This window comes from Abramis brama (genome assembly GCF_963993115.1).
Source record: "Abramis brama genome assembly, chromosome: 22".
NCBI classification, from domain to species: Eukaryota; Metazoa; Chordata; class Actinopteri; order Cypriniformes; family Leuciscidae; genus Abramis; species Abramis brama.
In genome coordinates this window covers 32,988,743-33,002,377 of record NC_139984.1, presented here as the reverse complement: position 1 = coordinate 33,002,377, position 13,635 = coordinate 32,988,743, and the positions used below count along the sequence as shown (strand labels likewise).

General features: G+C 39.7%; 1 protein-coding gene across 1 annotated transcript; it reads left to right on the top strand.

Annotated features, from left to right (window-relative positions):
• The first annotated feature begins 4,380 nt into the window (after positions 1 to 4,380).
• On the top strand, positions 4,381 to 13,556 carry ftr92 (finTRIM family, member 92). The gene is made up of 6 exons (XM_084098091.1): positions 4,381 to 5,028; positions 7,139 to 7,222; positions 7,620 to 7,853; positions 9,554 to 9,713; positions 11,529 to 11,588; positions 12,810 to 13,556. Exons 1-6 carry the CDS (start codon positions 4,591 to 4,593, stop codon positions 13,334 to 13,336), a joined length of 1,503 nt encoding a protein of 500 aa, XP_083954217.1. The 5' UTR covers positions 4,381 to 4,590; the 3' UTR covers positions 13,337 to 13,556.
• Positions 13,557 to 13,635: the final 79 nt, after the last annotated feature.

The following is a 13,635-nucleotide window of genomic DNA, read 5'->3' as shown; positions in this document are numbered from 1 at the left end:
TTCATAAAGCACACGAGGCGCGTCACACGTGTTACGATGACCGGAGTGACTTTATGTAACTTATGCATATCATCACCATTACATATAATGTACAAGAGGGATCTTTAAAAGTACCATGCAGTAATCCTTAAATAATGAATGGCAATGAATATGGCATGGGTATCAAATATCAAAGTATTGTGGGATTACCAGCATTTTACCACTATGATACAGTATATATACTAACACACACACACACACACATATATACTGTACATATACATAGGCTACATACAAATACACACACACACACACATATAAATGTCATTAAATCGAGCCATAATTTGGATTGTTAAAAGATGACAGTTGAAATAAGATTAATAACAATACAAATCATTTAAATTGTTCTAAAAGTAGGTTTTTTTATTATATTTTTTTATTTTATTTTTTTACTTAAAATCCTGATTTCTAGACGGGCAGTTCTTCAGGTTCTTGTGAGCTAAACTGGTCCGCTCAGGACAAACTAAAAGGATCATTTAAAAATAAATGAAAAAGTGAAGTAAAAAAGTTGAAGTGGTGGTCAAGTCAAGTCAAGTCAAGTTTATTTATTGTATCAAAGCAGCTTCACAGTATTAAATTAAAATAATACATCAATGTTAGTGAAGAAGGTGGTGAAGAAGTTTAGTTGAAGAGGTGAAAACTTCAAAGAAATGGTGACCAGTTTACATCATCTCGAAACACACACGTTCCCTCATACACTGTAAAACCATGATATGATCAATAAGTTATCACAACATGTTTTAAAGTTTAAAATCAGATCCAAAGCACGCACATCCAAAGCAAAGCAATATGATGCTCAGATAGGGTGCTTAAGGAAATTACCATGGCTCCAAAAATTTGAAAATGTTAATGGTAGGTAACGCTTCGCCAGACAATTAAGAGTTAAACACACCACGCCTTTATACTCACAGGCAGCGGATACTTCAGTTCTAGTCCTAATTTTTTTTTATTTTTATTTTTTATCCTTTATTTAACCAGGAAAAGCCCATTGAGATTAAAAATCTCTTTTGCAAGGGAGACCTGGCCAAGATAGGCAGCTGAATTACATCACATCATTACGTACAAAGACACACAAAAAACATGAAAATAAAGACAAATAAATTAATAGAAACAGTTTGAAAGCCAATTATGCACTTACAATGAAATCTCAATTAAAAACATTGACATGTGAGGGAGTCCAACTCAAAACATCTCATTCTTAACTTAAAAACACTCAAAGGAAGTTTTAAGTTGTTCTGCAGCAAATTCCATGTAAAGGGAGCAGAATAAACAAAGGCCTTTTTACCCAGCTCAGTACTGACATGTGGGACAGAAAGCAAGACAACAGCCTGAGAACGGAGAGAGTAATGACCAGCACTTTTTTTCATAAGAAGTGAACATAAATAGGATGGAAGCACACCAAGAATAGCCTTATATATAAATGTGTACCAATGACAAAGCCTCCGTGTGGCCAGAGCAGACCACCCTACACGAGAGTACAGCTCACAGTGGTGGCTGCCAGCTTTACAATTAGTAATACATCTCAGCGATGCATGATAGGCTGCGTCAATCATATGAAGGCATTGAGCAGATGAATGCATATATAATATATCACCATAGTCCAGCACAGATAAAAGAGTGGATGCCACTAACTGTTTTTTAACATTAAAAGAAAAGCACAGCTTATTTCGAAAGTAAAAACCCAATTTTAGCCTCAACTTTCTCACTAGACAGTGAACATGAGGCTTAAATGATAGGCAATCATCAATAACAATACCAAGATACTTATAAGTTGTAACAGTCTGTATTTCACGTCCGTCAAGAGTAATCACTGAGGGAACATTCAGTGGTCTATTCCGAGGGCCCGTGAAGAGCATACATTTGGTTTTGTCTGCATTGAGCACAAGTTTCAGCTGTAGCAAAGTGTTTTGGACCACAGTGAAGGCATTCTGTAAATGTGCAATGGCTTGTTTAAGAGAGGGTGCACAGCAGTAAATAACTGCCTTTCTAATAGAGGAAAGGCAGAAACAGAATGTCGAAAAGTACCAAAATGCTGAGCGACTGACCTTTCAAAATCTCGGGGCCGGTTTCACAAAGCTATTTTAGACCGGTCTATAGTGTTAGACAAGTCTAAAATTTGCTCATAGACTAGTCTAATGCAAGTTAGCCTGTTTCACAAAAATAAAGACTGACTTAATTTAGACCAAAAACATTAGACCCCTCTTACCCCCAGGCTAACTTAGGTCTAAGACTCTCTGTTACCTTGGCAACCAGCAGTAACAATCAGTTACATTACAGACAGCCAAAAGAAAAGGGAAAATGGCTCATAATTTAAACATTTCTTCTTGTTACTACATTCTCCGCTAAATTTCCCAAGTAAAATGTCCTTGTAACTGTTATACTCCTCCAACAAACACATATTTCCCACTGGGGTAAACAGCACTGAGCGGTTGAATGCGCTTACTCGATCCGCCATGTTTTCTGAAAAGTGTCTTATTTTACCCAGAATGCATTGCAGTGTAGTCCTACTTAAGACAGTCAGAGTCTTCAGTGCTTTGTGCAACGGTCTGATTTAGATGTCTATCTGAAGTCTGACTATCTACTAAATCTAAGCCACATTCAAAGTCTATCTTTGTGAAACCGGCCCCTGGTAGCGCAACGATGGTCTGAAATGCGTGTTTTTAAAGATCTACTAGTTTTGCTGATGTTTAGCGCAACATGTAAATTACATTAGCCGTTTTGCACGAAATTGTGCCTCTTATATTGAAAACTTTTGCAGTGTGAGGATGTTTGAATGTTTTAGTTTTGTAAGTGAAATTACATTGATGACAATTACCACATCTGTAGTTACCAAACGGCACCTTGACTAAAACGTGAAGGAGGAGTAACCATAGACAGTATATAAACTGGACACAGCGACCCCATTGGATTCAACGGAGGAAAGTGAAGTCAACTAGAAGCACTAACTTCCTGATGGCTGAGCGACTGCGCAGACTCAAACTGAGCTTGACGACGTAGATGTGACGTGAGCAACCTGTCTGTCTTCTAGTAGCTGTGCCGAGAGAAATCTGAATCATTCCCTTCCGAATCTTGCAGAGATGGAGAGTGTGAGTAGGAGCTGTCCATGAGCTGGAGCAGGAGAAACTTTTGCTAAGTATTCTGATTAATTACTTTGCCATTTTGCCTCCACGTCCCCCCGATTGCACGTGAGCTTCTCCTCCTGTCCATACGGTAATCTCTCTAGTGTGCGACAGAGAGTCGCGTGGGTATGACGCAATCGTTAGCCTATTTTTACAAAAACTGCTTCTACGGGGCCATAACGTAAGATACAAGGTAATGGAGCCTTTTATACATTTTCGTGTTTCTTTAGAAATAAATAATGGACAAATGGAGTCTTTAAACACCTCAGATGTAAAGTTATTCGCTGTCAAAGTGACGCCAAAATGAATGGGAGTCAATGGGATGCTAACAGCAGGTGGGGGTCCGCTAGCCAATGGCGGCGCCCGGGGAAGCTTCAACATAATATGAAACGCTGCCCCCCTGGGAGTAACATCCATATCACCGTGTGTGTGAGTCAGTCTACCATTCAAGTTTTCACATTTTTCACATTTTTGGAGCCAACAGTGCTTTCACTCATCAAAATAAGTTATCAGATTCAACTCATTTTTTTAAGTCAGTCTAAGTTGAAATTACTTAAATACCCAAGTTGATTGTACTTAAATATTTAAGGCAGCAACTTTTTTTTTTCCAGTGTACAAATATCTTGATGTTAGAGACAAAAGTTGTCAATTCGTCATTTATTTAGGTCACTTCTGCTTTATATAGCCTACACATGCACATCTGTATTAGCAACATAAAGATCAGCATTCATGTAGTCGACATAAGCATATCTGTTAGCCTTATGAGCAAGACTTTATGGGGAAAATTACATACTTTAATACAGTTTAATTACTGTAGCCTATTGATATGGTTTAATTAAACTGAGAAATTACATGAACCAAAGAATCACTTAAATTAGGCTACTTAAAAAGAACACCTAAAATAAAATTATGAAACAAAAAGTATTAAATTATGAAACAGCCCATATTTGGCTCTTCTATATACGGTTTTATTGTCTTTCTTAACAAGTTATACAACAGTGTGTTTGACAAACTCACGGCAACTGGACTCTGTCCACATGGGCTATATAACCCTTATCAAAAAACACTCACTGAGAAAAAAAACTATAAAAGCGACAACAAAACAAGAGTTTACAATCTCTTTCACCTCCTCGGGTCATATGCAAACATTAAAGATGTTTTAAATAACCTCATGACATGACAGTACCGTATGTGCCTTAATATTTGACTGGTTTTTCTGGTTACTCGGGAATTATTTATCTAACCACACGCTAGCACGCAACCGTCTGTCTCTCTGAATTAAGGCTTCACATGAGTTCTGTCTCTCTTTATCTGTGGCCACACACACACACACACACACACACACAGATCGTCCCACCTACATTATGGCATGAGGAAAAGAAACGAAATCGAAACTGTTTGAGTCTCTTTAACATAGAGCTCCTTGTCCTCCATGCAAATGGCTGATGAGAAGGACACAAACATGTGCTCAGTTTGCCTCCAGGACCTGAGGGAAAACACCTGTCCTCAGTGCGGGACAGATCCGGATGAATCCGTAGATTCGGTTGCAGAGAAACTGGAAGGGATGGGATTTCAGTCGTGCGACTCCTGCACTGGTAGGGAGGAGAAAGCCATCAAGACTTGTCTGGTGTGTTTGGCGTCGTACTGTGAAACTCACCTGCAGATGCACAACGACTTGTTTGCTGGGAATACACACTTACTAGTGGACGTCACTGGAAAACTCCAGGAAAAGATGTGCGGTGAACATCAGAAGCTCTTGGAGGTTTACTGTCGCACTGATGGTCAGTGCATCTGCTGTTTCTGCATGCTGGATATGAAGCACACAGGACACGATATGGTGTGTGTGGCGACACAGCGAGCTGAGAAACAGGTAGAGTGTGTGAGTCTGGTGATTTACAACTGGGATGACAATTAGACAGACATTCCTAGTTGAAGTCATCTGGCACAGCAGGTTATGACACACACAGCTGGTGTCTGTGATTATCGCAGTCATTCCCACACTGTAACAAATGATCGTTATTTTAACGGTAAAATACTGTAAAAATGCTACAGTGAAAACTGTTAAATGGTTAACAGAAAGTTTTCATACTGTATACGGTGAATAACTGTGATAGATCTAACCATACATTTAATGTTATTTTACAGTAAAATACTATTCAGTTTCAGTACAGTGAAAAACTGTTAATTGGTTAACAGAAAGTTTTCATATTCTATATATGGTGAAAAACTGTGAATCTAGATCTAACCGTACATTTAATGTTATTTTACAGTAAAATACAGTAAAGTTTTTGGAAGTGAAAAAGAACAAGTCATTGTATAATGTACAGTGAAAAACTGTAAACCGTATATATATATTTTTTTTTACAGTGAGGGAATGGGACGTTTTAAGGGCTGTCTCAATTGCCATAAACGTTCGCTCCCTAAAAAGTCCCACAATGCACAATATTTAAAAACACACACTGTTATTTAATCATATTTCATCATAAACATAAAATGATAGACAGGTAGTGAACATAATCCAGCTATCAGTTATATATTATACAGCTAAATATAATTAATATACAGCTAAATCATAATTTACTGTAAATTGCATAAAATAATGTCAGAAAGATATCAGCTCTGCTATTGTGAATACCACACTGTCAAAAAAACAAACAAAAAAACTGTAAAAACAACTTTTTTTACTGTAAATTTCACAGTTGTTTTTTTTAATAATTTTATATATATATATATACAGTAGCAAACTTTTATGTTTTACGGGACTTAAATTTATGGCAAAAAAACAAAAAAACATTAGCTGTGGTTCCCAGTATTTTACTGTAAAAGAGTAGTAGTACAATAGTAACCTTTTAGATTTTACGGGACTTAAATTAATGGTACAAAAAAACTTATATTTCATTAACTAATAAACCGTTATTATTCCATTTCACTGAAGTACTAAAATCTGCTAATAAAAAAAACTGATATACGGATATACATAATAATACGGGTGGTAAAAATGATATCCACATGAAGATTCAAACAAAGTTCGCTGCTGACTCTCATGCTGTAGGGTCATGGAGCTAATATAATCAATAATGTGAAATTATTAAACATTCCTTATTTAATCCAAAAAGATAAGACTTTATATGAGATCAGTGAATCAGGCCACTACATGATGATTATGTCATCAACAATATGTAGCCAACATCACCTGATCACATTTTCTCTTGGCTTTCCTTGCAATAATGAATGTTTTATAAACACAGTTACAGCAGCCAGAAACTCTAATGCGAGTAAGTCAAGGGTCAAGAGCCCAATTAAAGCAAACACTGATAATGGTGGAGTGCATTATCAACGGTCAAGCACATGCAAACACAGCTGCCTTTTGTTTGTTTTTTTGTTTGTTTTTTTTTACCATAAATTGAAGTTCAATGCCATAAAACCTAAAATATTACTACCATATTTTTTTACGGTAAAGCTGCAACCACAGCTGCCTTTAAAAAAAATGTATACTATAAATTGAAGTTCAGTGCCATAAAACCTAAAATATTACTACCGTATTTTTTTTACAGTAAAGCACTTGCAACCACATCTGCCAGTTGTTTTACCGTAAACTTTAGATCAATGCCGTAAAACAAATATTCCTACCGTATTTTTTTTACCTGTGGTATGTTTTATGTGTTTTTCCAAAATCTGTACATTTAACAGTATTTTACTGTAAAATTACATGAAATGTCCCGTGAGATCTATTACTGTTTTTCACTGTATATAGTAAGGGTACAATTAACACATCTTTAACCGTTAAAATTACGGACAGTTTTCACAGTGCAGTAATGACGTTGGCATGTTGCCAGAAAGAGTAATCAGTGTCCCAATGTGTAGAGAGCCAGTGTCCTTACCAGTGTACGAATAAGTGTACATTATGCAATAATTCACAACCTAGAGAGCTGACTGAGACACACCCATGGTCTTGATTCTTGTTGTCCAATGATTCCCAGAGGCAGCTGGAGAAATCCGAGCAGATGATTACGGATCGAGTGACTGAGCTGAAGGAAATCCAAAAGATGGCAGGTTCCCTCAGGGTAAGTCCTTGGCTCATTTAAAAGTGCAATACATTTCTTAATCTCAGATTAAAAGGCAGAAACTATAATTAAGCCATTGGTTGACTTCACAAAGTGAGTTGAACCATGAACAATGGAAGATGGAACAAAAAGTTACACACTTTCACCATAGACTGTAAAAAAAAATATGGACGTAGTGTCCGTGACGCTTTTTCTGCTGTAGAGTTGGGCATTTTAACATGGGGGTCTATGGGATTGACTCTCTTTTGCAGCCTGTCTCTAGTGTCCAGTCGATGAATTGCAATTTAAGTCACTTCTGTGTTGGTTTCAAGAGAGAGACGGGAAGGTTGCCGCTTGACTTTCATACATGAACAACCAAATAAATGCTTAAAATTCTTGACTATATGTCCACTGACAGAACCTGACTCAAGCCACAGAGGAAGAAGGTGCCAGGATCTTTACCGAGCTGCTTGGCTTTATACAGAGAAGCCACACAGAGATGATTGAGCTGGTCCAAACTCAGATGAGCACGGAGTTGGACCGAATTCAGGGACATTCGGAAGGTCTGGAACAGGAGATCTCAAAGCTGAGGAGGGAACAGTCCGAGCTGGAGCAGCTCTCACAAACTGATGATCACATTTATTTCCTCCAGGTATCACAGGGGTGTCCAATCCTGCTCCAGTCCAGGATGGCCACTGTCCTGCACAGTTTAGCTCTGACCCCAATTAAACTCACCTGAACCAATCAAGGTCTTCAGGATTACCGCAGTCTTCAAGGCAGGTATGTTGGTGAAAGTTGGAGCTAAACTCTGCAGGACGTTGGCCCTCCAGGACCAGTGCCCGGTTGCATAAAGCACCTTAAAGCTACCTCTTACAATAACAAAGGCGTAGGTTGATGACGCATAAGCGGAATAGGGAACTTGTCGTCATGCCGATGGATCTAATAATGTTTATGGATGAGTGAATACACTGATGTGTTTAACATGACTGTGGAATGAAGCAGGACGCGAGTGCTAATGAGAGACAGATATCAGCGCCACACGCGAGTCCCGCGGATATAAAGGAATGAGGACATTTCATTCTACTGAACTAACTTACCCGCTAGTTCTAATTAATACTCACACAGGGCAGTTTATTAGACGAATGAAACTTGTGAGGGAACGCAGCGCTGTTTCACTCGCTCTACACTATCACACTAAACTGCATTTGAGTGTGTTAAAGTTATAATGTTATTCTGTGTGTTAGTTTGTCTGTATGAGACTAGCAGTGAGCGAGCGCAGCTCTGAAAAGGGGCGGAGCTACAAAAGGTCTATATAACATTGATTAGTTTTATGTACATTTGCTCATCTCTATATTTGCGCGTCTCTGTCAAGTCAAAGTTAGCATCTCGAAAACGCCACGCTGATATTGATCCTCGTTTTAGTTCTCCTTTTGTCCCAAAGTCTACTTGCCATGGTCCATAATGTTCGAACGAAACAACAACAGCGTGAGCGCGCCGCTAGACGTAACGCAGTTGTCCACGTCTGTCGCCATGGTTACTACGGCAGTATGAGCGGAAACCAGGGATAATGCGGATATTACATCATTGACAGGCGACAAGTGAACCAGCAATCATATTTTATAACGGCAAAACCTGGGTCGCTGTCGTGAAACACTTAACGGTTTCCCTTACCTAAGAGAACCGTTTAAGGGATCATATGCAACACCCTTAAGTCATTCCCTTGGCTGAGGGGAAATCACGCCTTAAGTCTCATACTTAAGGGAAAAACTTAAGGTGCTTTATGCAACCAGGCAAGAAATACATTGTCTTAAAGGGATAGTTCACCCAAAAATGAATATTCTGTCAGTAATTTCCCTCCCTCATGTTGTTCCAACCCTGTAAGACTTTCGCTCATCTTCGGAACACAAATGAAGATATTTTTTATTAAATCTGAGAGCTGTCTCACTCTTCCATAGGCGTCTATGTTATTGAAACTTGCCGACCCAGAAAGTTAGTAGCCTAAAGACAATGTTTAAAATAGTCCAAGTGACTACAGTGGCTCAACCTTAAGTTTATCAAGTGACGAGAATACTTTCTGTGCACAATTACTGACAGAATTAAAAAATTTGGGTGAACTAACCCTTTAAAATGAAGCATGCATTATATATGATCAACAATTGGAATCAATATTATCAAAGTCTTTCAACTAACTGGGACTGGGCTCATGTAGTGACTCAAGCTCAGAGCTTGTTATCGGAGGTTTGCAAACAGTTAACTGCAAGACGCTGTGGATAAAAGTGGAAACCAAAGGCCTAATTCTCAGTCTGTTGTTGCACCCTTACCGCCACTCATGATTGTCTCCAAATCTCGTAGGAGGTTGAATCTCGCTGGCCGACTTCGCAGTGTACTGACTTCCCCAGCCTAGCCACTAATCCACAGTTCTCTTTTGGAGAAGTGATCAAGTCCCTCTCCTCATTAACCGCACAAGTAGAGGACATGTGGAGACTGGAAATGACCAGGATATTCTCAGCAGGTAAAAAGTAATGTTTTACGAAAAAAGTTAGTCCACATAAGTGGTCAGTTTTAATTCAAAGTATGAGACTACTACTAGATCTTTGTGGTCCAAATTTCCATCCACCCAAAAGCAACAAGTACTCCCAGAAGCAGCTAGTCACTGACCTGAGAACTGGTGGATTTCAGCATCTGTATCTTAACAGTTGGTAGGTGGGCTGTCAAAAGTAGAGTACATAACTATACTCTTAAAAATAAAGGTTTCTATTTGGCATCAATGGATCCATGAAGAATTTTTAATATTCATGAAACATTTCCAGTGCAAGAAAAAATGCTTAGTTTAAGAACAGTCCCCAGTATCTTTTCAAAGGATTTTCTAAATTGTCCTATTGTATTACTTCAAAAAAAAAACATTTGGAACCTTTATTTTTAAGTGTGTGGTTCCGCATGGAATCTATACCCACGGAATCCCAATGGAAAAATTATATTTCAATGCATATGCATTCCCTTGCAAAAGTTTTGCGTTCCCCCACAAAACCCTACACAAATTTTCTCAGGGGAAAGCAAAAGCATTGAAATGTAATTTTTCCTCTTCATCTCATATTCATCTTTTCCATGTCCCCTCAGTGCAGTGACGGGCAACTCTAGCCGTTGAGGGCCACTCTCCTCCGGAGTTTTGCTCCAACTTTCCTTGCTTTCCTGTAGCTCAAACAGTAGAGCGCTGGCACTTGCAATGCCAAGGTCATGGGTTTGATTCCCAAGGAAAGCAAGAACTGATAAGAATGTAAAATGATGTACCTTGAAATGCAATGTAAGGGCGCTTTCACACTGGCAGTTTAGTTCGGAACGGTTCACACGAAAAATCGCTAATGCGGACCCGGGTGCGCACTGGGGTACCGAACCCGAGACTACCTGGAGGAGGAGGTCTGAGTTCGGTTGCTCCCGAACCATGCTGCGGATCACGTGAATATGAAAGCAACACGGACTCGGGTGCACACTTGTTCTGGAAGTATATGACCTGCGCATGCGTTTTAGCTGGTTATTATGATGTATTTAGTTAAATAAAACACATGTAAGGGATGATAGTGTTGATGATTTACCTTGTATATGAGCGAGTGAGCCTGCAGTGTATTCGCGCATAGCGCATGGAATCAGGACAACAAATTTGGAAATCCACTGTCTCCTCAAAAGAGTCCGTTCGCAAGCAGCAGAAAACCACCTTATGCAACACACACACACTCAGCTGTGCATAATAGCACCAAATTAATAAAAAACACAATACATTGACCTGCGTTCTGTTTTCTATCATGCGCCGTGCACGTTTGCGATGACGTAAGATGCACGCAAACGCACCAGGGTTTGATAGAATCAAGTTGAGTGTGAAACCAGACCAACGCTGCAGGGGGCGCCGGGAACAATCGCGCTCTGGCTCGGACCACAGCAAACGAGCCCAGTGTGAAAGCAGCCTAATTCGCTTTGGATAAAACATATATGTAAATGTAACTCTTATCAAACACACCTGAAAAATCCAACCACACTGCTTGAAAACTACAGGCAGGTGTGCTTGATTAATGTTGGGGTTAAACTCTGCAGGGATAGTCGCCCTTGAGGCCCAGAAAGCAACATGGTGTCGGCCCAGATCCGGCCCACATCTGGAACATGTGGACTCCATGTGCGCTGGATCTGGGCAACACTATGTTGCTCTCTGGGTCCTGCCTAAGGGGATACATAATACTTCACAGAACACTCGTGATTTACAAAATCCTACGCGTCTCCCATCCCTTACGAAAAAGTCTGCATATTCCCATATAACCGATCCATTCCCTCACACCTCTAGTGACCGCAGAGAAGATCCTACTGCCACTGGAACCCACAACGAGGGAGGACTTTCTACAGTGTAAGTCTTTCTGTTTGCTCACATTTAAAAAGAACCTAAACTTTCTCCATCAAAGGCAGGACTAGGAAAATCCCTATTCCCTCCGTATTCCTTAGGTGGGATAGTCAAGAATCACACCTGAATGTAGCGCTGCCCTCGACTAAAGAGTAGGGCTGGGTAAAAAATATCGATTTCTCAATTTTAATCGATTCTCATTTTTACGAACCGATATCGATTCTTAAATCCCAAGAATCGATTAGTCATCCTGTTTTCAGTTGATGAATGAATGGATCATTGTAGCGCATCCCATCCAATAAATCGCAGTAATCTTTGTGCTTTGTTACTACTGATATGAAACAAAGTCTCAAAATTCAAAAACATAAACACTGTGTTGTCGCTGTGGCGTGAGATCGCTCGAGAGAAGCACGTGATCTTCTCTTCCGCCTTAATAACACCAGCTACAGCGCGAAATAAACATGAATGAGCTTCTGAAAGTCTGTTAAAAGATAGAGTACAACTTGTCGAAGTCCGTATCATGTGACATGGAATCGCTTGATCAGTGTTTCAACCGTGGAAAGACGTCAGTAAATCAGTCATGTGACGTCACATTTACCTCAGAAAAACCATATCCAGTGACCATAAACTCGTCAGTCAGTGAGAAAAATTAACTCTAGAGAGGAGCATTTTGCTAAATATATGCACCATATTACAGATTCATTATAAATAATGTTCTTCAATATTTAATGCATGTTTGAATAAATCTGGCAGGTTTTTATGATAGCCACCATTTAAATGTTTATATTTCATATAACTTTATTATTATAAAAATAAATAAAAGTGTAATTTAAGTGTTTGTATACAAATCATTTTTACCTTCAATATTATAGTAGGCTAATGAAGCCTATAGGCTACAACTGACTCCCATAGTTTACAGCATTAGTGAAGAGATTTGTTTTCCTTGCCATATATTGTCCCTGATATCCAAAATAATCAATATTGAATTGAATCGGAATCGAAATCGAATCGAATTGTGAAATTTGTGTCAATACCCAGCCCTACTAAAGATGTTTCGTTCATTTAAGCCATCAGTCGACTAATCGCGCATTTATATTAATAAGCTATAAATCATAATAATGCGCCTTTACTTGCCTATATAAAGTACATAGTAAGCGTGCATTAACTAGTCTTGGCCAAGCTTTACCTGGGTATTGCATTTTCACCTTGTCTCTCCTCTCCCATCAGTTCTGGTCTGCTTGAGTCTGGACCCGAACACAGCCCATAGGAACCTCCGGTTAGCGGAGCAGAACCAGGCTGTGGATTGCAGCACTGAGCCCCAGTCGTACCCTGAGCATCAGGACAGGTTTGAGTGGTGGGCGCAGGTACTGAGCAAGAACGGGCTGACGGGCCGGTGCTACTGGGAGGTGGTTTGGACCGGGCAATACGGCGTAGACATCGCAGTGTCATACAAAGACATCAGCAGAACCGGGCAAGACGACGACAGTGGGTTTGGGTACAACAGACAGTCCTGGAGTTTGGACTGTACAATATTCAGATACGCACTAGTGCACAATAACGAGGAGGTGGAGATCGACGTCCCCCTGTCCCACCGGATCGGGGTGTACCTGGATCACCGGGCGGGACTGCTGTCCTTCTACAGCGTCTCAGACTCCATGATCCTCCTGCACCGAGTCCATTCCAGGTTCACTCAACCCCTTTATCCAGGATTTGGGCTCTTTCAGGGATCAAGCGCGAAATTTTGTGGACGGTAAGGCGGCGGCTCACCGCAAAACAACACAAGAACAACAAAACAAGACACAGAAAAACAGAGGAGAAACTAATATCCCAGGTGTGGAAAGTGAGATGCCAGCGGTCCCGAATAGAAAATTACGTCTATTAAAGAAACGTTTCTGTTCTGAATAGTCCAGAATAAAACTGTTGTCCTGATTGAAAAATAAATGAAGGGGGATATGGCATTAGCAACAGTGCTGCAAGAAAATGATACTCAACGCTAAAGCTTCAGATTTTTTTGTTGTCTTGACACTTTAGAGAATCCTGTAGTCAATAATAT

Coding starts and splice junctions, on each gene's coding strand:
- ftr92 (XM_084098091.1), top strand. CDS start 4,591: ATGCAAATGGCTGATGAGAAGGACACAAACATGTGCTCAGTTTGCCTC. Junction 9,714..11,528: donor GACCAGGATATTCTCAGCAG/GTAAAAAGTAAT, acceptor TCACACCTCTAG/TGACCGCAGAGAAGATCCTA. Junction 11,589..12,809: donor GAGGGAGGACTTTCTACAGT/GTAAGTCTTTCT, acceptor CTCTCCCATCAG/TTCTGGTCTGCTTGAGTCTG.